General features: G+C 38.1%; 1 protein-coding gene across 3 annotated transcripts in view; it reads left to right on the top strand.

Moving 5' to 3' along the window:
* The window catches only part of LOC122787171 (testicular haploid expressed gene protein-like), a 287,515-nt gene that overhangs the window by 20,996 nt on the left and 242,602 nt on the right, over positions 1 to 23,917 (top strand). For 2 of the 3 annotated variants that reach the window (XM_044053749.1, XM_044053750.1), the window contains one exon: positions 4,328 to 4,415. In XM_044053749.1, coding sequence (XP_043909684.1) covers positions 4,354 to 4,415 — 62 coding nt within the window. In that variant the 5' untranslated portion in view covers positions 4,328 to 4,353. Of the gene's footprint in view, positions 1 to 4,327; positions 4,416 to 12,451; positions 12,505 to 23,917 lie in introns of those variants that run through there. The other variant, XM_044053748.1, reaches the window with a different exon arrangement.

The following is a 23,917-nucleotide window of genomic DNA, read 5'->3' as shown; positions in this document are numbered from 1 at the left end:
CTTCCACTCGCCAGGTTCAACATGCGGGTCCTTCAGTGGACACTTTAAGTTCAGTGGTCTTACCTTGCTCTCCCCCTGCAGCATCCCATTGCGATCAGCAAGGCTTGCAAGCGGTCTCTCTTCTGGTGGCTCCATTCCCAGGATCTCCACGGAGGCCGCCCCTTTTGTGCTTCTCCCCCTCTCGCCACGGTGACCACGGACGCCTCCCGCCTCCGGTGGGGGGGGGGGCATTTTGCAGGCCGGATGGTCCAAGGCATGTGGAACAACTCAGAGACCTCCCTGCATATCGATGTTCTAGAGATGAGAGCAGTGCTCTTGGCGTTGCAAGCACTTCAGGCCTTTCTTCCCCTGGGAACAATTGCGATTCAGTCAGACAACATGTCGGTGGTCTGGTACATCAACAAACAGGGGGGAACCAGGTCTTATCCTTTATGTCGAGAAGCCATGAGAGTGTGGGAATGGGCGATCACCAACCACTTTCTCATCGCAATGCATATTCCGGGTCGGTCCAACATCCTTGCAGACAAGCTCAGTCGCACCATTCTCTCCCCGTACGAGTGGTCTCTCAATGCTCAAGTAGCAAAACGTATCTTCGCACAGTGGGGAACTCCTTGTTGTGATCTCTTTGCATCTCCCTTAAACACCAAGTGCGACAGTTTTTTTCGCTCTAATCCCTCCTCCAGGGGATTCCCCGAGAGACGCTCTGGTGCATGCTTGGCCTCCCGGTCTTCTTTACGCATACCCCCCTTTGCCTCTGATGCTCCAGGTTCTTCAGAAAGCCTCTCGGTTGGGGTGCAGAATGATCCTCATTGCCCCATTCTGGCCTCGACAGATCTGGTTCCCTTACCTAAGGTCTCACTGTGAATCCACCTTGGATTCTAGATCCCATTCTGGATCTGATATCACACCCATCGAACCTACCAACTCCGAATCTGGACAACCTGAAGCTAACTGCTTGGCTGCTCCAGTTCCACTCCTAATCAGGACTCCCGGTATCTCGTCCTCCATTAAGGCCATCCTGGTAGCGGCTCATAAACCCTCTACCAGAAAAATTTACCGCAGTAAATGGAAACGATTCTCCATTTGGGCGGAGCGGCAAGGTCTAGATCCCTTCACGGTTCCTCTTCCTTTGGTGCTAGACTTCCTTGCCACACTTTTTAATGATGGTGCCAGTAGTTCCACGGTCAAAGTGCAGCTTGCGGCCATTTCTCACCATCATGTTTGTCATGACTCTGGACCGCTTATGTCCGCCAAATTATGTAAAATCTTCCTAAAAGGCACCTTTCTGCTTAGACCCCCTGTCAAGCAGGCTGTTCCACCATGGGATCTTTCCTTGGTTCTTCAGGCCTTGACCGCTCCCCCCTTTGAGCCTGCGGCCACAGTAGATCTAAATTTCTTATCTCTCAAGACTGCATTTTTAGTAGTCATTACTTCGGCCAAAAGAGTTTTGGAACTTAAAGCCTTATCCATGAAGCCGCCTTACTTTGTCTTCCATCCGGACCGCGTATACCTCAGGACCAATCCCTCCTTTCTTCCTAAGGTAGCTTTGGAAGCAAACATTAATCAGTCCATCAACCTTCCCGTTTTCTTTCCTAAATACCAGAACAAGGGTGAATACAAGCTGCATTCCTTGGATGTTCACAGGCAGCTTCATTTTTATCTTAACAGGATAGCTGGTCATAGGCAATCCGACCAATTGTTCATTTCCTTTGCCAAATTCAATCTGGGTAAACCAATTTCCAAAGTCTCCTTGTCCCGCTGGATTTCGCAGTGTATTCTTTTAGCTTACCAAGCTTCTGGGAGGCCCGCACCGGAGGGAGTCCATGCCCATTCGACCCGGTCAGTTTCTACCTCAGCGGCCTTTAAAGCTAGGATTCCTCTGGATGACATTTGTTCAGCAGCCACTTGGGCTTCATCTCATACCTTTATTTCTCATTACAAGCTGGATATCACATCTAGAGGTAGAGCATCCTTTGGCTCCGCGGTGCTCCGGAATATCCTTCCATGACGGCCGCCCAAGATTCAGGTAGCTGGGGACTCTGTCCCACAGGTTGCTGACAAATGAATCTCCTACTTCAGATTTAGACGTTATGTACTTACCATAACGTTCCATTTGAGTAGGTGGATTCATTTGTCTGCAACCATCCCGCCCTCCTATCCCCTGGCCTTGTCAGTTTCCTGCATAGAATGTGTTACCCATTTCTAGGGTATTTTGATACAGGGCATCGATCTGAGGTCATGTAGGGAGAGCAGGGCATTATGGGTGAGGGGAGGAGCTAGGAGCTCAGATCCATAGCTGGATAAACCATGCCGGTTCGGATCCGATATCGGATCCATAACCCACAGGTTGCAGACAAATGAATCCACCTACTCAGATGGAACGTTATGGTAAGTACATAACTTCTAATTTAAGTGTATGTGCATTGGGCGGTATATTAAGGTATTTGCTTTAGCCTTTCAGAGAGTCACTACCCTAGCTATTACTACTTTACTGATATTTGACAGTTGGCATTTTATAGGTTAGCAGTAACTGTGTTCTTGGTATACTAGAGTATTCTAGCTGGCAGCAGCATTATGGTAAAGCCAGCAGAGTATTAGTTCTTTAGAGTTTTCATTAATGCCCCTCCTGGAAAACTGTTGCACATAAAAAATAAAACTACAACTAATACTCAAACATTTAATCTGTTAGCACTTGTATCTCGGAAGAAATATCTTCAGATTGACAAACAGAATAGCAGACGCTTAAAAACACAATACATAAAATCACATGACCTGTCACACAACTAGAGAATTTTAAAACATTTAAAAAGATGATCAAATATTTGTAATGCATTTATGTGCAGTATAATGTACTGTTCATTAGTTAGATGTTTTGATTTTAAAGTATTACTCCCGTTTGTATTCAAAATAATTTTGGTCACATTTCCGTCACTGTTGCCAAGGTTGCACTTGAAGGCACTGGTCTCAGTCTGAAGGTGAAATCCTGGGGAAGTAGTGGTTACAACTCTGATCTTTAGCTCTACAGAGTAAATCTCATTTGGGGTTGGGAGTTCACTATTACCTAAGGGAGCAGAGCACATTTTCTGAACGTTAATTGCTAACAGGTGGGATTATACAGCTGTTCATTACATATAATGTGGCAGCAGCAGTGTGAATCAGGAGACCAAAGCACCCGGATGTTGCATATAGATTGGTGGGAGTGGCCAGGATTTATGCAGGGTCATCATAGTGAGGATGAGAAAAAAATCTTAGTACATACAATACAGTATAGATAAGGCACTAGGTACAGCATGCAGAAGAAACGAGACTGACAGGATATGGTATGAAATACAAAATAAAGAGAAGAGTAGGAATGAATTACAAGAAACTGCATATTAAGGAGGGAAAAACATGATGTAGTGTGCTTAGTGACAGGGATACTAGTTATATGCTGTCTAGATATGCAACTTATGAGGTATTTCATACATTTATTCAGTGGAATGCAAAACACAAAATACTGGATAATAATTTGAAAAAAAAAAAAAGATGTTAGCAGCTACAGGAGGGTTGAGATATCAAACTAATAGAGGTCACTCAGGGTGAAATATTTGACACCAAGTGTAGAATATAGTGAGGGTGAGGTAATCATCCCCACTTTCTTTCTACATGAGATGAGTTGCCATATCCACTGATATGACCTTTTTCTATTCAGTACCACTATCCTACATTCTTTGACAGTTATACCTGAATATTGCATATTTTCCCTTACACAATCCAGTCATTTGACTGGTTGCCCTCATTTCCTCTTGCTGTCTGTTTGCCCAAAAATCTTCACCAAATCATCTTCTCTTTTGCTACATACATGTGACTGAAACACTAATCGGTTCTCCTTGACCTTCTATGCAACTGGGGCTACTTTAACTTCTGCTCCGATGTCATTCATTCTTCTGTCCTATTGGGTATATCCCAACACATCTCAGGCACAATCTCCATCATTCTCAAGTGTCAACTACTGCCCTCATTTCTTGCACGATTTTTCTGCTATAGAGGAACACTGATCACTACGTTTGTACACCTGTTTTTTTCAGCTTTTGCTATAAACCTTACTGTTCAGCTTTTGTTTTTTTTTTGTTTGTTTTTTTTTCAGAGTGATATCAGAAATTAAAAAGGGAGTACAGAGAAAGTGATTTTTCAGAAACTAAATATAAAATGAAGTGGCTTGAGGTATCTTAAATGAGAAAATGAGAAAAGGGAAGCATTGTTCATAGCATATTTGGTAGCTTGGTGGTTATGTGTCATACTTATGTGCTTCTAAAAGTTCTGTAAGGTGTTTGTTTTCCTTTTACAGAATCTGGGAAAGCTGAGACAGTAACCATGGAAAGTCGGCTGGAATATTTAGCAACACCAAAGAAAGATTACCAGAGGTTGCAAGACAAGTAAGCAGTGTTGCTTAATTGATTATTGTGTCGTAATCACAGCTGTATTTCTACTGGAGTCCGTGACCTTTTTAAATTTTTGCCCATGTTAATCTTCTGATTTTTGTGGGCATTCTGAATGTAGACTTGAGTCTTGGAGTCATTATGTGAGGAGCATGATGCCCACTAAATTTTTATACCTTCCAGTAAAGCAACATTAACAGTAGTGTTTGCATTTGATTTGCTTCTGCATAAGCAGTCTGAAACCGGAGCAAACAGAATGGCCATGTTGCATGTCGGATACAGAGCAGTCTAGGAGGTTAGGTATAAGTTATACATGTAGGTCTTTTTCTGGAGAAGCTTGGGAAGATATGGGCAAGAATAACCAAAATACCAGTAAGACTGGAAAAAAAAAAAGAAAAATATAATCAGGCAGCCAAACTGTGTGCGTGTGTTTACATCCATATGTATGTGTATAAGTGTATGTGGTAAGGCTTACAGACATTGTGTGTTTTAATAGAACACACTACTTACTAATATTCGCATTATAAAACTACAGCAATTCAATATTTTGAAAATTTGAATTATTCTGAGAATTTGTAAGTACTGTATGTACATGCAAGTCTTCACTAGGATCTCCAGTTTACTTACATATCCAAAACAGATATAAGTAGGTGAATTGCTGGCACTCTGTCTGTCTATATGTATCAGTGATATAAGTGTATGGGTGTGCCCTGTGATGGGCTACTATTCATTCCAGGACTGACCTCTGCCCTACAGGCTCCCTACAAACCTGAGCTAGATAAAAGGTATATGGAACATGAACAGAAAGATGCAGCTTCTAAATCTAAATGAGATGCTGGGAAGCTACAGTTTGTAGAACAGGTGCAGAAAATAGTGTCATGAGCAACCTAGAAACAGAGTTAAAGGTAAGGCAAAGAATCAGGGTCATAGTGGTGGGGCACACCTCAATCCATCTGCAGCACACTGACCGTTACCAGTCTCTAGGGGTAAGATGGGAAAAAGTGGCTGTGGTACAAGTCATATTCAAATAGAAGGTGAAGCTAGTAGCTAGAAAAGGCAATATACTTGATGTAGTGCTCATTAACATAGATGATACAGAGATAAGGGAGCTAGTAGACTGTAGGAAAGTTGTGAAAGTGGGTCATGACTATAGGATAGAGAAGAAAAAAATTAACTAGGAGGAAGCTGTGGGACTACATAATAGCGTGTAACATGCTGGGAAGATCAGTGTGAAGGAATACTGTAAGATATGATGTGAAACTATTGACAGTGGAGGTCCTGGTTCGAGTGTACTAAAGTAATCTAAGGAATGACTAGTTGTTTAAGGAGAGGCTAGACAGGAAGGTGGGGCAGTCAACAGGACTAAACAAGGAAAAGATGACTGTTAAAGAACAAAAAATGACAAATGGAGGAATGAAATGTGAAGCAAGGAAAATAAGATATACAAAATAACCAGAAAGCAGACACCACTAAGGGCAACCCCCGGGTCAGGGAAGACCTAGAGATGCAACTGGCTAGAGATGTTATTACTGGAGAAGGGAGTACAAAAAGGCATAAGACAGGGTGATTATGTCCATTAAAGTATTAAAATGCTTAAAGATCTATGGACTAAGAGTATAAATAGTGCCATTTGTAAGCAGTCCAAAAGTAAGATAAAACAAAGTCAGTGTAAACAGATTAAAATAGTTCCTTGTTCAGTATTTAAATAAACTCTTCTAAAGAGATGGAACCCCAAGAACCTCTAGAAAATATCTTTAGTCACGTCAGGAATGGTAGCAGATTCCAGAGGACCAGGGCATGTGCAGCTAAAAACAACTTGCTAAAATATTCCATTGGGTTCTCAAAATAGCCATCAGTCTCTCCTGATGACTAGAGGGACATAGCTAGGACATGGAACACAAGCTTTTTCACGTAAACTGGTCATAGGTTGTACTTGGCCCCAAAGATGAGAACAGGAATCAAACACTGACCTGGCAGCAGCTGGCAGCCAAGGCATGTTCCCCAGCAAAGGATTATTCTGCCATTATCAAGAACTATTACAGTACTCTAACCTGAGCAAGCACACAAATTTAAAATGTTTCATATTGAAATGTCACCACTTGTGACAGACTGCCAACATGAGCAAATATTGAACACTGCTCTTTAAACTTGTTTTTTGCAAAGGGCTAGCCCCATGCACCTCCCAATGTGAGGAGCAAGCCCCCTACACACCCCAGACTTGCATATACACAACTCCAAGATTACCATACCTTGGAGAAAAGGGAATATTCTAAGAAATACCATCTTGGTACATACAAGTCTTCTTTTTTTTTTTTTTTTTTTATCATTTTCAGTCTTCATATTCCCGGACTTGCTGAAGCAGGTCCCAACATTTCAAATGGTTACTAATTAAAAATACAAGTGAAGACAAAGCTGGTGTAGCAGCCTTAAAGGAGAGCTACACAAGAAAATGAATGCATACATGTTTTATCATGTCTTGATCTGTGCATTACCAAATTTTTATAATACAAAATAAGCTAATGGGTACTACTATACTGATGAAAAATTTGTTCAGTGTACCCATGCTGCTGTCATAGTGCACTGTGTGTCACATAATGGAACAGACTAAATGCAGATATCATCAGGTAGGTTGCTCCTGCATTCACTTGTGATAGTGCTTCGAGTCATTGACTTTGTAGACTACATTCTGGAAAACCAGTCTTTTTTGCCAAATTGCTCAGACTGCTACAGAATGTAAACTGCAAGATAGCCTTTCATGGTATATTTTACCAAAGGCAAACTAGCTAAACTGCATGATGCTGTTAAGTAGATCTGTACGTCTAGCAAAACTGCATGCTTCTCACCCTGCCATAATTTGGTGTTAGCTGTGCTTCTTCATCTGTGACTGACAAGCTGATACTGCATAGACTTAATACAGCAACTTCAAGCAACTTGATTTCTTAAGTGTTTTTACTTCTCTAACTTGGCATAGTTAACAACTGCAGAAGAAGCTGCAGTTCAGCTTACCAGTCCATTCATAGGTTCATAGGAAACACAAGACAATTCAGGCATGCAACCATTTATGCTTTGTCAGTACCTACCCTTAGACCATATCTCCTATCTCAAAGCCAGCTACGCATTTCAAGCCTGGGATGAATTTGTGAGTACCTATTCAATCATCTAGATGTCTTTTGAAGGAAGACAGTGTGTCAGTTTAAATTTGTGCGTGTGTGTGTGTGTGTGGGGGGGGTCTGTTGCATAGACACTGCATGATAAATCTCTCTCAGTGTCTTAACTGTTGGTGAAGATTTAGATCCTTGGTTCTGATATTAGTGGTGCAATTCAGTTTGTGGAAATTGAAGAGACTCAGGATCATGGAGTCTAAAATGTCACAGAAGGCATGCAGACATCTCCCTTTTGTGGGTGAATAGAGAGACATTGCTTCCTGTCTTTCCTGGTAGGTTGAAAGTTTTGGTCGAATCATCATTGTAGGAACCCTCTGAGGTCTTTTTAGTTTGATAATAAAGTACAATACTGTGGTCCAGCTGGTCCTGCTCTAACATTTCTCCAAAAATAAATTCTTTGCAAGTCTAACTTTAGCTGTATGTTTACTTTACAGCAATTTATTGCTCTCAGCAAGACATTCTCAAAGTTAAACTGTGGGGTGACTAACAATGAAAATGACAGACAGACGATTTCCAGAAACAAGAATAGAATACGTAAGACAGATCGAGAACCATCATGATGTATAGCAGAAATAATGGAAATTAAGACATTGGAAAGTAAGAGAGACCTTTTGCACACTGAACTACACACTAGAAATATATGGAATAAAACTGCTTTGGGATGAGGTTAATTACCGTGGAAGGTGAAGTGGACCCTTAACATTCTGCAAGTCAAATGATCATTAAAAGCAAATCAGTTCTATATGCCAGCAGAAAGTGACTTTAGGGACTTGTTGTACTTCACCGTGAGCTGTCCAGACTTGGGGAGATTGAAAGGGGAAGGTGGGTAGGATTGAGGATCAAATGGGAAATAAGACAGGACACAGAAAAGTAGCTCAGGATGCTTCCTTCTGATAAAGCACATTAGAATAACTTGTCAAGGAGTGGGGAGGAATGAGAGATATGCTGGGTGAACCTGGGGCAGAGCTACATTGCCTCTAATTGTGAAATGGTTTGGTGCCAGCCGACCAAACATTATCAATGATGATCCAGTTGAAGAAATGGGGTCCAAGAGAGACAAGTACTTTAAACCAGTTCCAGAAAAGAGCCAAGTACTTCAAACCAGACAACCATATTTACATCGGATGAGAAGCTGCAGAGAATTTGGACTATTCTGGAAATTTTTCTGAATAAAATCGGTCTAATAGACTGGCAGTAGAAAGGACTAATGCATCATATTTCTTGATATTGTAACAATCCATTTTTATGGCTGAGTCACCATTAAGACTGACAAATATAGAGCAGAAGTTGTGCATCTTCACTTCAGCAAGTCTTCTGACACCAAGCTTCACAGAAGAATGTCAGGACAACTAAAATGTACAAGGACAGAAATCAAGAGTAAAGAAAAAAATGAAAGGCGCCAATACATGGTAGTTGGTGTGTATGTGCGGGAGGTGATGTTGGCCGAGTATGAAGCTAGACACCAGAAGAGGCAGCATAAAGTTTGATACTAGATATGGTCCTATTAGGCATGTGTCAGATTTTACTTTGGGTCTAAAGAAAAAGGCCAGCTGGATGTAAAATGTCTCGGAGACCATCCTGATGAAGACTGGTATTTCCTTCAAATAAGTGGTTCAGATAAAAACCAAAATAAACTTTTTTTGCAAGAAAACCCTGTACCCCTGAAAACAGTGCTTTCAGATTCACACCACCTCATAAAACCAACTCCAGGTTTTTTGTATACTGGGAAAGTACATCCTCAAGTTGAGTTCAAACAGGCTTGAGATAAGGTCTGCACAGGACTGGTCTTGAAAATTTTGTACAACTGTCAAACCATCCTGCATGTTGATAACAGCAAAGATGGAAAGAGTCATGGGTGACTGAGGGACCATTTTCTGGTATAAAGCAGTACAATTTGCAGGATTTGTGGAGAGAAGCAAAGGTGGGGTTATCCTATATTTCCTTGGCGTGCAATCTATGGGAAACAGTGTGTTCACTTGTCTTAGAATGAAAAGTCGGATATCTTGAGACTGCTCCATTTTGGAAATTTTTATCCATTAAACAATGTTGTGTGACTGAAGTTGATATATATAATTAAAGGAGTGTTGGAAACTTGCCTCCCTTGTGAGGGGTACAGAGGGTTCGTCTCCCTGCAGAAAACGATTTAATCTATGTCTTTAGTTAGCATGTTAACCAGAAGGACATTGGGATTGCGGAAGTTAATCCTGAATGCTACCATTTGTCATTGCACTTCAAACTTCTTTGTACAAATTCTACTGTTCCTTTGCATTCATGCCCATTTGTTGCATTTCTGTTCTAATGCTTTTATTGATTTCTTTTTTTGTTACAATGTTATTGTAACCTAGTCAAAACCTGCAAATGGCCATTCTATGTTCTACCCTGGTAAGCAAAATGCAGTCTTACAAAACGGAAGCAGTAGCTGTGGTTCATTGTAAAAAGATTCAGAGTTAGGCACTTAAGTAAGGGAAACCAGGATATCAAATACATTTTATGAGAATGATTAGACAGATGAAGAAAATTATTTGGGTATTATAATCATCCCTAGACAGAGTTAAGCAGTAACACATTAGAGGAGACTGACAAAGGACAACAGATTAATAGTGTGATGCTTAGACAAATTGCCAGCATTGTCCTTGTATTTACAAAGCACTGATAACACATTACTAAAATATCCTATAACTTTAAGGACATTTTGAATGAAGGACATTTAGCTATTTGATTGTGTGTAAGGGAAGGTTATCAGGATGCTAAGAACATGAGTTACATGGAGTAAAAAGGAAAGGTCTGGAACACTAGGAATGTACATAATGGAGGTATGTGAAAGAAAGTGTGGTATGTATTATGGACGCATTACTTCATCAATAGCATGTACTTTGATGTAAAAGTGAAGAAAGTGAACAGAGGGAAGATGACAGAATGGGTGGTAGCAATAAGGGGAAGATTTAAAAGTGATGTCAGGAATGTTACTAAATAGAGCGGCTCAAGAAGACCTGGACTGCAGTGCACAGAAATAAGATTTTAGAATATAAATACACGAAGATCTAAACAGCTGCTCAGGGCAAGCTGCAGAGAGAGAAACCAGAGGCTGCAGTTCATTGACATCTGTTTTTATACGTGTATATTGTTTCAATTTCAGAAACCGTAACCGACTTGTCTATCAAATATTTCTACAGGACCATAAATACAGCCAATGATTAAGCTGGAAATTACATATTCAACATTAAGTATTAAAAAAAAATATGGACAGCTATGGTAGAATCATCTGATGAATGATCGGAATGTAAGCAGTAGCTCTGACAATACTCTAGTTGATATTTATTGAGCATGCTTTGTGAAAAATGATCGATGAGATTTTTACAGCTTGGTCTTACTAAGATTCTTTGACAGAAAATATGTCAATGTTTACTGATTAAAAGTGTGACGTGACCATTTTCTCTTCCTGGCATCCTGAATGTAATAAAACTAGTGGGAGGGGCTTCTACAAAAGTTAGATGCCCATCCTTAATCTGCCTTTCTGAAGGTGAATGCTAGGAGTACTATAATAATCACAATAAAATGTTACAGTAAATGTAGTGTCTGAGCCTGCCAGTCACCTACATAGAGCTTGATATACAAGCTATACAGTGTTGCAGGACAATATAGTCAACATTTATGACATTTCTGTCCATTTTTAGTTTGAGGTACTTGTTTCATTTGTTCATTATGGATCTAAAATTACAAGTTAAATGTTGCATCAAAACAGCACTAAGATGCAATGACCTGAACAGGTTACTGCAATCAGAACTGAACAAATTTGGAGAACTTAATATTCCAATGAAAATGAGTTAAGCAGAAAAGTAATAAAGACAGAGTAATAAAATGTATTTTATGGCTTCTCTGTCAAATGCAAGTTTTAACAACTCATTTATATACCCCTTGACAGGACATATTGAAGATGCTATATAAAATGAAGTGCAATATAGTCCTGCTATTGTCTGACCTAGAGGAAATGTTTGAGACCAACAGCTGTTTTACCACTGTACACACAACCATGCCTGAAATTATAAACTAGGGCTGTAGTTTAAGAAAGCAAGGTCAGCTCAACTGGGCAAATCTAATCCCTGCCGTTCAGGCATCTGGGTTATGGGGCAATAAAAAGGCTATAGATAGCTTCATATAACTGCAAGACTAGACTGCCAGTCTTTACAGTTGAATATATTTGTTTCTATGTCAGGTAATATTTGTACCTCGGACTGTGCACTGTAGTTAATGTATTATTATCACAACAGCAAAACTGTAGTGGTATTACACTCCCCTACTGCATAGGTTTAATTCTGATATCCCTACATCTGTTTTCTTTTAGATAGCCAATGACTAATGCTTACCCTTGGATTTTCCCAAAGCATACTGTGAATATACCCATGCTCACGGCTTTCTTTAGGTAGATATGAGTGACATGCACTTTTATGTTTACTGCTTAGAGTTTAATCATGACTATGCTGAGGTCACACCATATTTTTTTTCAGGTGTAACAGTACCTGTCTCATGGAATTATGCTCCGTTTTTAATGTGTACTTATTGTAAAATACAATTTTTTTGCATGGAGTCTGCTTCTGTTCCCTGCATCTCAAGAGCAAAACTGTGCCCAGCAAGACTACCAGGTTAGAAAAAAAATGTAAAACAGATACATGAAAGCACTCGACATCTTTAAACATACTGTTGCATCAGATTTTTTTTTAATGGACTTGAAAAAAGTATTCAGTGCTAGGTACACAAGAGAAAGGGCAAGATGTAAAAAGGTGCTTTGATAGTTTTCAAATAAAGCAATTAATGAAAAAAGTTAAAACGTTAAAGAAACGAGAACTATGAACCTGTTTATTTGTGTTTTAGGAGATCTGTATATTGGTTGGATAAAATCCCTCAACAATGGCCGACAGTGTGTGGTAAGAGAAGATAGCAACATAAATATTTTCATACAAAATTATCTAAAGCTATAATGTAACAATGAAATTGCAATATATAGACAGATTTACATGCATGTATAAATTCAGATATAAACATATGTACATGGGTGCAATTTGGACAAAAATAACAATTGTTCACTTTTTTCAGTATTGTCAAATGTTCAGATTGTCAAGAGAGGCAATAATCACAAAAAAATGGAAACCTCCCAAATTACATGACAAAAATGGCATTACCAGGGAGTTGCATTTCAAAGGAAAATAAGGGACGTGCTTTGTGCTCACAAGACACTATCAAATTTCTTACGTCATTGTAAACTTCCAACAGATAGAATGGTACTGTCTACCATAGATGAACCTCACCACCTTGATTGTGTTAAATAAGTGCCCCACTGCTCACCCTTATTTGTGTGCATTAACCCTATCCCAACTCCTAACACTATCCTTAACTCCAGCCCTGCACAGTAGGGTATTAAACAACTTTTCTCTAATAGTACCCCTATACAAATTATCTGCAAATTTTTTTTGAGCATTTACCCGATCAGAAAAGAAAGCTCTTCCTTTTCCGTTTTTATTCAGAGAAATTATGTTCTGACCAAAGGCAAGTTTACTCACTATTTTAGATGAAAAGGGATTCTTCATAAGTTCACTCAGTAGGTTAGATTAATAGTGCTTTGTTGTAAAAATTCTTCCTTTGTTACAATATACTCATATACATGCAAGCATCGGGTGGCGCAGTGGTGCAGCGGTTAATGTTGTTGCCTCACAAGAGGTTCTCCAGTTCAGTTCGTCTGGGGTGCCTTCTGTGTGGAGTCTGCATGTCCTTCCTGCATTCATGTGGGTCTCCTCCAGGTACTCAGGTTTCCTCCCACATTCCAAATACATGCGTCTGGAGTGTTTCTCCCTGGGCATCCACTAAAAATAGGCTCTGTCCTAGTCAGATTTCCCTGTCAAAAAATGTTAAATAAAAATATACTAACTATAAATGTGTATCATTGTCTGTAGATAACAGAATTTAAGGGGTATGGTGTTTTTTTTTTCAGGTGATGCATCATATAATCCTGCATCTAAGAACTTCAGCATTGCATACTGAAGGATTGATATAGGGCTTGAAAATTGACTTTCAGGATGGCTGCACACTGAGTAACAATTTAATTTCAACTTTCCTAGTGTGAAAACAGTAACTCAAAAAAGAGTCAGTGAATTTATCTTTTGGGTACATTTCAGTATCGGGCTGGTAAGTGCACTGCCTGGATGCTAACATAAAAGAAATTGAAACCTGAAAGAAAATCAATCACAAGATGAGGAGAAAACACTGGCTGGAAAGAATCCTGCAGCTGTTCAGCAAAAGTAGTTTAAGCTCCACCTTTAGTGCTAGACATGACATCCAGTAATCTAGAGGAAATGTCAAATGTGCTTAGAGTTGATTACAGAAAACATTGAAGGACTATAGCAACAAATAACAAAAGGCTGAAAAAAAATGGAAGATGCTTTAAACAGATATTCAGATAAGCTGACAACTGCAAAGATCATTGGTTGAAATTGAAAAGGCTGACTATGAAACTGCTAGATAAGGTTTCAAAAAGTGGTAGAATTAGAGGACAGAGCAAGTAGAGAAAACCTGAGATTTTCTGCTTTACCAGAGCAACTGGAAGAACAGGCTATTAATTTTATGAAAGCACAAATAAGCAACTGGACTGGTATTCCACAGCAGGAGTTAATTGAAAGGGGATATTGTGTGCGTATGCCCCAAAACTAGCCATGTGAAAACAACCCGGACCTTTAATAGTAAAGATGCAATCTTACCAGCAGAATGTGTGGATTCTAACAAAACTGTGGCAGAATGTCAAATTACTAACAGTAGGAGAAAAATGTTTGTCGAAAATTACTCACGTTATACCAGTAAGGAGGAGAAACTTTATTTCGAAAATTAGGGAATGTTGAGAAACAGGTGTTTGATTCAATTGCTCTATTCAGCTATTTTTCAAAATATTTTTTTCCTTTATTTTATTTATTTATTTTTTTTTTGATGCAGAACATGCTAAGGAGGAATGTAAAGGTTTGTCCAACAAAAATGGCTTAGGTTACAATGTCAAGAAATATGATGCATGAAGCCAAAAGGGGATTCTGCTTTTTATTCTGATAAAGCCTATTGGGAGACTATGCCATTGAACCAGTTTCCAATGTTCCAAAGGAAAATGCTTGAGAAACAGAAAAAAGCACAAAACTTTACTAGGAGTACATAGGAAATGACCCGGATACTGGATTTGGGATGGAGAACAGGAAGAAAATCAACAACTTAGAAACTGATGAATAAATGTGTAATTACAAAGCATTTATTACATTTATGAAATATGAAAGAAAAGGAACCCTATAAATATTTAACTTTCTTGACTTTGTTAAACTTGTAGGGGACTCCCAAGCATGTGCCTTACTGTGTCATTAATGTTTGGAAGAACATTTAGGAGATAGGAATGAGAGAGAGAGTTAACTGCAAATAAAACAAAATGTTGTTCTTTTTTTTTTTTTTATAATACACGACATACTGCATGCTATAAGTAAAGCTTTTAGTTATTTTTATGTGCAATAGGGATACTAAAGTAAACAGGTGCCACTATATTTTACTCTTGCTCAGTTTTAAGAAATATAGGTACTGCAATATAAAAAAAGAAAGCCTGGACAAAAGGTCATGATACAAGAAAAACTATTGTGCTTTTTCACGTTTATATCACGTTATCGAAAGATGAAAATAGCGAACACAATTTCATCGACCCCAAAACATCTAAACATGAAAATATCGAACATTCAGAACAGCAAATTTTTTCCCATGGAAAAAATTTGCTGCTCCGAAACACATACACACAACACAAGCACAAATAGCAACCACACACATACACTTAAATTCCTACATCTGACGCTACACTAAACTAAACCTACACTATCTACCCACTTACCTTAACCCTAAGGTCCGTCACTATCGCACACTCACCTAACCCGCACCCTAACTCACAACCTGCCCCAAACCCTAACGTACAAACAATCGCACACTTACCTGAACCCAACCCGTAACATTCCACCACAGCACTAAGAATAGCGAAGCCACAGAAACTGCCAACTGAATTCTTTCCCGAGGAAAGAAATCGCTGTTCTGCAGCTTCGTTATTCTTAGCGTTAGCTGAATAGTGTTCGATATCAGAACATTCAAAGTTTTAATACTTCGATGTTCTGATATAGACCCGCTTTTTCTTACTTTTGCATAAATGAATGACTGAATTAAGGCCTTTGGCTTGATCAAACAAGATTTAAGGGGAAGCAAATAAAACAATGAATATAATGAAAAGTTTTTCCCTAGCAAATGAATGTTCACAGTTCAGTATTGTAGTGGAAGGCAACTGTTTATCTGGGATCTCAAGTTTCTTTGGAGGCAGTCTGAAGGGGCAATAAAACAATACTTTAAATGACTAGATGACATTTTCTGAAAGCATTAAAGTTGTTTTCTACATCTGCAAGAGGAGTAAGGAAAACAGAAAACAGAAAGCACTTAGTTGAAGTAAAGCACAGGCTGTACTATGCATCTTAGCATGGATAATCTTCATTACAGGTTAATTCAAGCCTGTAATTTTGGCTGAATCTGGGATAATTTCTCCTATAAGGAGGGTTAAACATTATTTGATGATGTACATAATTTTGTGTGCGTTAGTATTAGTCTTGCAAGATAAGACACAGGTCAAATGGATACAAGAAACTGTACAGAAGATCAACCTAACAAACGTTAATATGTGCAAGACAAAAGCTGAAACTAGACACTTCAAAAAAAGCTGTTTTACACAACAGGAGGCAATTTCTTATGACAATGCTTTCCACATTATCTTTAAATGTGAATGGTCTCATATATACAAAAAAGGTGTACTGAATTATATTAAAAAATGCAGAATTCTAATAGCTATAGTACAGGAGACACAGCTGGAAATGAATATGATAAAGGATTTCAGGATAGGTATTAAAAGAATATATAGGAGCATGGAAAAGGGGAATACTTATTAATTGTGAGAGGATCTCCAATAGTGATAGAAGAGGAAAAAAGATACTGGCAGATGTGTAGCACTAAAGGGCTACTGGCAAGGAACAAGGACTATGCTGGCATGTATTCATATTCCACCTAAAACTGCTACAATGGAGTTAAGAAAATTCAGGGAGATAATCATCTTTCAGCAGATAATATTACTTATAGGCTGGGACTGAAATTAGACTTGCAACAGTGGGCTAGAAGGAGAGTTATAACAAAACAGGGTAGCTTTTTGAAGAAATGCGTGAAAACATTTGGTATGGAAGATGAGCATTTAGGAGGAGTTCGGAGAGAATTTACATATTATATTATCCCCCAAAGTAGAAAAACTGCTAGGCTAGGCCAACATTTTATTTCACAGAAACATGTGCATTTAATTGAAAAGTTTTGATATGCATCCAATAACTATTTCAAATCACACACCAATAACCAAAATAAAAATGGAAGACAATGAAACAAAAAAATGAGATACTGATGCTTTTCCACCTGTTAAAAAGAGAAGACATTAAGGAATGGGTATATAGTAATGTGTGTGCATATTACATATATTATATACATTTAGTTTTCCTATTTTTTTGAGTAATTTATTTGGAAAGATCATGATACATGCACGATACAGCATGACCCAATTCAGCAAACTCATTTAATCGAGTTTTACCTTGGTGAATAATACCCCCCCCCCCCCAACTCACATTACCTCTTGGAAAGTTGATTCACTGAGTTAGGTTTTCTGTACTGCAACCTGACAAAACACAGCTCAAAAAGTAATAGGATCACATATGTGAGTGAATATGAAAAATCTTGCACAGCAAGATTAGGGAGAGAAGTCTTGTGATAAGTGGAAAGTTTGATTTTCTTTTGTTTTAGCTTAGCTGCAGCTGAGATAGGGTTTAGATTAAGGATTTTAAACTGGTTTGAGAGTTTATGACATGAATAGGATAGGACTATGTAATTTGATGACATGCATAGGATGTGTATATTTAAAATATGTACATACTTAACGGAGATGTGGATTTATTACACATTTGTGAAGTGGATAAGCCATTAGAATATGCACACGCATGCAGCACATGCTCAAGTGTACATAAGTAATGCATGACACACATGCAGCACATGCTCAAGTGTACATACGTAATGCATGACACACATGCAGCACATGCTCAAGTGTACATATGCAATGCATGAAAAGTAAGTATCTGCAAAGCCTTGCAAATCATTTGGTGGTTTCGCTTGGCTCATGTAGCATTGCTGGTGAGACCCTGGTGTCAGTTCTGTCAGTCCAAGTGTTGCTGTATTTGTTTTCTGAATCAAGATGGTACTGCTGTTCAGAAAGATTACAACTAGGCAGTATGACATTTCAAACCGTACAAAGCACTGTACTGCTAGTTCTTTGATTTGTGGAATTATCCTGGACTTACAGTTCCCTATTTTATTCTCTATGTATTTAGTTATATATTTATTGGCTTTCTTACCTTCTAGATTACATTTGACAAGTTTAACAGATGTTTAAGCAGAGGCTTTGGGATAGTATACCAGCAAAGTAGACTGGAATATGATCACAGAAATCAAGTGCAATTGATGCATAATGGATGAAGAAGCAAGCTAGTTTCATTAAACTCTTCAGTCCTTATACTTTCAAAATAGGGTCAGTATGTACAAAGCACATATGCTACTAAAACGAGGGAGGGTGGTACCTTCTAATCTAGCTTTTAATCGTTAACAAAGATAGTAAAATCTGGAGCACAGGGTGGTGGAAATTAAAATTAGGAGACAGCTGTGGTTCTACAAGGTTTGGAAGGGAAATTAATTACTAACAGACAAGTGTATTGTCATCTCTCTTCTACCAATGAATGCACAGTGGATTTTTTTTTTTTTTAAAGATTTATATAGCTGAAGTATGTATGCTGCAGTGGTACGGCGGTAACGTTGTTATCTCACAGCAAGAGGTTCTCCCGTTCGATTCTCAGCTTGGCTTGGGAGTGCCTTCTGTGTGGAGTCTGCATGTCCTCCCCGTGGTTGGGTTGCGTTCAGAAGACATGCGTGCGTAAATGGGCGTGCCTTCGTTGAAGGTTGGGCGAACTGGCACCACAGCATTTCGTAAAAATCTACTGCCAATCATTAGCAGACCAGAGTTCCACTGTGGCGACCCGCTTACCAGGAAAAGCTGAAAGACAAACAATATAGCTGAAGTATATTTTTCTTGCATTCCTAGCATCTAGCTTTGTTTGCTTTTGATACAGTTCCAAAAACGGCATTAAACAGAAATCCTAAAGCGCAGATAGACTCAGATGGTGAACTGACAACTATGTCTTCCACTTACTCCATCTGTTTACCTGTTGAATAAGCTACAGCTTCTGGTAAAAGGTATAACCCAGTTCTCCCTCATACCCAAGAACAGCCTAATTTATGTCCTTGCATTCTAAATTTCCTCACCATTTTTAATTCTGCTATCCTTTTTGGGGAAAAAAAAACACTTCCTTACAATTCATCGAATGTATTCACACTGTGTTCAAACTATGCCATGTTGTGCCTTTACAGATTTCTGCAGAAAATAGTGCCCACTTGATCCACTGATCCCCTCAAAAGGAGTAATTTAAATAATTTACCTTGAACCAGTTCCCATCCTCACTGAAGTAAATGCACTATGGTTCTTTAATCTTTTATTGCATGATTTCTGAAGCAGCCCCATGCACTACTTTTGCTGCTCCTTAGAGCTTCTTTCATCTGTTTTGTTGTCATGGGTATTCAGAACTAATAAGTGTTCTAAATGGGGGTTTACCATGTACTTAAGGCATGGAAATTTTTGTTTTCACCAGTTATACCTCTTCTAGTGCGTCCCATTATCATGTAACCAATCTTATTACCTGCATCTCCCATTATCCATCATCTCCGTTTACTGTATAATTTAACCATCTTGCTTTACTCTATGCACCCAATTAGTTCTGGCCTATTATACCATCTATGCATCCAGTTGACCTCCAGCCTACTTTGTCTATTAGAAAATGGGCGGATGGCAATACCCTACTGGACATATATTAAGCAAACCAAAAGTAAGTGGTGAAGCTCTGGACTCCAACAATGAGCTTCTCAAGCCTAATTTTCTAAATGAATACTCTGTTATAGTATTACATTCTGCTGCAGTATCTAGCTTAAATGAAGTATTTTCCCCTTTTACAAACATAAGTCTACAGATTCTTTTTTCCATGACAGCACTTCTGAATTTCTATTCCTAGTGAAGACATGCTACATACAGTCCAAATGCATTTGATACATGCTCAGAGAAATCTGAATTAGTTCAATTTGAGATGGACAGGGTTAGTTAAGAAGTTAATGACTGAACAGTCATTTTTATTTGCATCAAATATTCAGAAAACATTTCTGTAATTTGTTAGACTGGTTACCTTGACAAAATAGCCAAGTTCATGTTTCTTACATTCTTTCTGGAGTGGTGGATTTGTTTTCTTATCACACCAGTAGCCACACCTTGAATAAAATGTTGGTTCCCGAGTTGAACACATCAGTTTTAGCTGTCTCATCAGCTCAAACACAGCAGATGTACCCGATACCATACTGTTTGTAGCTTTTTATTTTTTACATTAGCCTATGCCATGACAGAATATTTGACCAATATTTGCAGATGTTACCTTAATTTTCATTTATAATGCATCCAGATCCTCAGCAACTCATTGTATGCTTGTTCTGCTTTTTATATATTCACAGTTTTGTCTAAATTTAGCTTAATCTCCAATAGTGTTTACTTTTCTGTTATTTCTGTCTCGACAGTGAATCATGCACAGCGCCAAAGACTGAGCTTGCTGAGTTGCATCAGTTCAGTCATAGAAATCAGTAAACTAATAAAACAAAATGTCTGTGTGTGTGTGTGTGTGTATATATATATATATATATATATATATATATATATATATATATATATATTTGGCAAGTTATTTTTTGGGATTGCAGTTTTAACGGTTTTAAAGACCAGTCTAAGCATATCCGTCTGTTACTCGTCAATAACATTAAACATACTGAAAACTTCAGTGGCACTGTCTCCTTACAGGAAAAAAGAGTACTACTATTTTATTGGAGTATGGCTGATAAATAGAAACAGAGGCTAAAACTGAGAGTCAGCTTTATTCAGAAGTTCAAAAAACACTGACAGAGGAATTATCGATGACTGAAGAGAGGAGAGGTACCAGTGTTAAGATAAATAAGACTAAAGCAGTGAAACAGTTTAATCCCACCAAAAAATTCAGGCTCATTGTTAAAAGATATGGTGCAGCTAATATTCTCTGAAATGTAACCACCTAGTTCACAGATTATGAATTTACTAAAACACAGTTGATTGATAACTGGATTCACAATATCTTGTTACATAACGGTCTGACAGTGATATCTGCCCAGGACACAGTACATATATTATGTTCAGCAGAGAGAGACTGCATTTAAATCGTAAGGGAGGAAAGTACCTCATGGAACTGTAAAATATAAGCCAGGTCATACCACAGCAAAGGTCTAGCACCCTCCCATGAGAAGCTTGGGAAATAAGGACAAGTTACTTTATTCTCAAATTAAAAAATATCTAGAGTTTGAGATTCTACAGATTTATATTTTCCTGAATTTACAAAATTGACCTGCACACCTGTTCCGGGACTGTTGGTAGTGAAAAAAAATGTTTGTTAACACTGATCAAAGGGTGGTATGATTTTTAGTTGAGGAATATAAAATGGCTATGGAACCAATAAAAATAATGCTACAAAAACATTTGCAACAATAGGGCTTCCACCATGATTTCCAACCATTTGACATTCTTTGCATGTGTATATTTATATATATATATATATATATATATATATATATATATATATATATATATATACACACACACACACACACACACACACACACACACACACACACACACACACACACACACAATATATAAAAATGTATATGAGAAAACAACAGAACCAAAGACCAGAAACAGATGCAAAGATAAACTTTGTGCCAACAGCAACGGAATCCATCCTTATTAGTAGTTAATGCTTTTGTCAGACTATTAAATGAACATAAATGCAAAACATCACATTTTCAGAAGTACTTGAATTATGATTGTATATATTACTTCTTACTGATGCACTTCCTGGGTTAAATTTTGAATATTAAACGTGATTTGCACAGGTATTACTAGGAAGTGACATCATGCTTTTTTGAAGCTGTTTGTTTGCAAGAGATGAAATTGATTTTAGTATTTTAAAGCTTCGTGATATTTTGACATTTGTTCTGATGAAATGTAATAAAGTCTGATGAAAGTGCTAAGTACCAATAATGATGGTTTCCATTGCTGTTTATCAATATATATATATATATATATATATATATATATATATATATATATATATATTATAAAGATCCCAGTCAGATGATAGAGTTTTCAGAAACTCTAAATTCATATGGTCGAGACCATATGATTACATTTTGGAAAACTTGACCATCCAAAAAAACACAAAAATCTAACATTTTTTGTAGGGGGGGGGGGGCAAGCCCACTTGCACCCCAACACTTGCTGCAAATATATATATATATATATATATATATATATATATATATATATATATATATATATATATATGTTGCTCTCTCTCTCCCTATCAACTATCGAACCAAGTTTATGTAAAGCATTTTCAACATCTATGCATAAATTATGCATTTGACCACAATGGTAGGTGGTTATAGTAAGTTAGAATTTGAAAAATTAAGGAAAACATTATATTGACTGAAAGTCAAGAAAGAAAAGGGCAGAATGAAACATCTATATATTAGGTTGTGACATATATTGAGAAAACAAACTAGTCTACTAGGGCTAAGAGAAGAACAAAACTTAAAATTATTCTGAAGGAGAGAGATACATTTCAGACATTTAAGCTGAGAAAAGCACAATACAAATTCACCTTGCCTATTCAAGATAATGAATAGTTTTTACAACTATGTAAATACCCAAATGAAACATACCTTGGCACAAAAAAATCTACTTGTGCAGCATGTTTAGAAAATGGCTGTTAATTATTTTATAGTAAATTCAGCCAAAAGCACTGAGAAAAAGGGAGCATAATTTTTTTCAGAAAATAGCAAGTGCCATAGAACAAATGGTGTTTTTCATACAACATTTGATCTTACTGTTTTATGTGCCAAATCATATGCCAGGCTTTGTAATATACAAAATTAGTGACATTCTGTAAGTTTCTCAGTACAAAACAATAACCCATAAACCTCACATTTTCCCTTTACAAACTGCATGAGATATTGCATCGTAGAACTGCTATAAAAGGATAAAAAATATCTGTCTGCTGGACAATTTCTTAACATGGGATGTAATGGGATCCTATCTCGCCTACATTCACAACAGATGGGTTCGGAGCCGATCCATCGGCTCCAACTCGGCAACTAATACACTAGCACGAAGTCTCTCATTGGCTGGGCTACTCCCTATTCCAGGATGCACTACACCAGCTTCCCCAGATCTCGTTTGCCGCTTAACAAGCTGGACGTGGTCTCGACTTGGCTGGAGCTAAGTGGTTCTTTTTATCTTATTGGTCTTTGACCTAGGGAATTTTTGTCTATATTAACCAAACAGCTGTTTTAACAGCTATTTCTTACTAGTTCTTATTGTTTTTTTGTTGAGCGCTTGTTTTCAAAAAAATTTAATTTGTTCAGTCGGGTAAGGCCCGTTTAAGTTAGAGGGCCTTTGCCCTACCTTTGAGTGCTTTTAGTTTTTATTAACTTTTGGTTAGTTGTTTTTTGGGCAAAGCCCGTTTAAATTAGAGGGCTTTGGGCCGTTTAACTTGTTTCAAATTGTTGTGAGGTAAACTTTCACCAGTACTCGCGCCAGTGTGTCTCGCGCTTTTCAGTTGGCGCAATTTGTGTTTAGTGCTATACTTGTTGTGGTAGAGTAGTATTTCCTTAGAGTTTGTACTTGTTGTGGCCTGTATCATGTCTAAGGAACAAAAGTCAGGTTTTAAAAAATGCACTCGGTGCAAATATAAAATGTCCATTACAGACAGTCATTCAGTATGTGTTTATTGTTTGGGGCCGAAACATCTGCAAGAGACTTGTAGCGTCTGTCATGCGTTCTCATCTAGAGTTCAAGAATGCAAGAACAAATTAATATTGAAAGGGCTTATCAAGCCTTCTTTTGAGGAAGCCTTAGATCTACCTGTTGCTTCCAAAAAGAAAAGATCGTCGGCTCCAACAAGTCCGTCGGAGCCGACTTCTAAAAAGACAAAATTGACCTCTTCTTCCTCGGCTCCACTGACTTCGGGGCCGAGGGTC

This window comes from Protopterus annectens, chromosome 13.part0 (genome assembly GCF_019279795.1).
Source record: "Protopterus annectens isolate FY-2018-M chromosome 13.part0, PAN1.0, whole genome shotgun sequence".
Taxonomy (NCBI): Eukaryota; Metazoa; Chordata; order Ceratodontiformes; family Protopteridae; genus Protopterus; species Protopterus annectens.
Note: the sequence above shows the minus strand (reverse complement) of the source record. Positions and strands in the feature narration are given on the sequence as shown.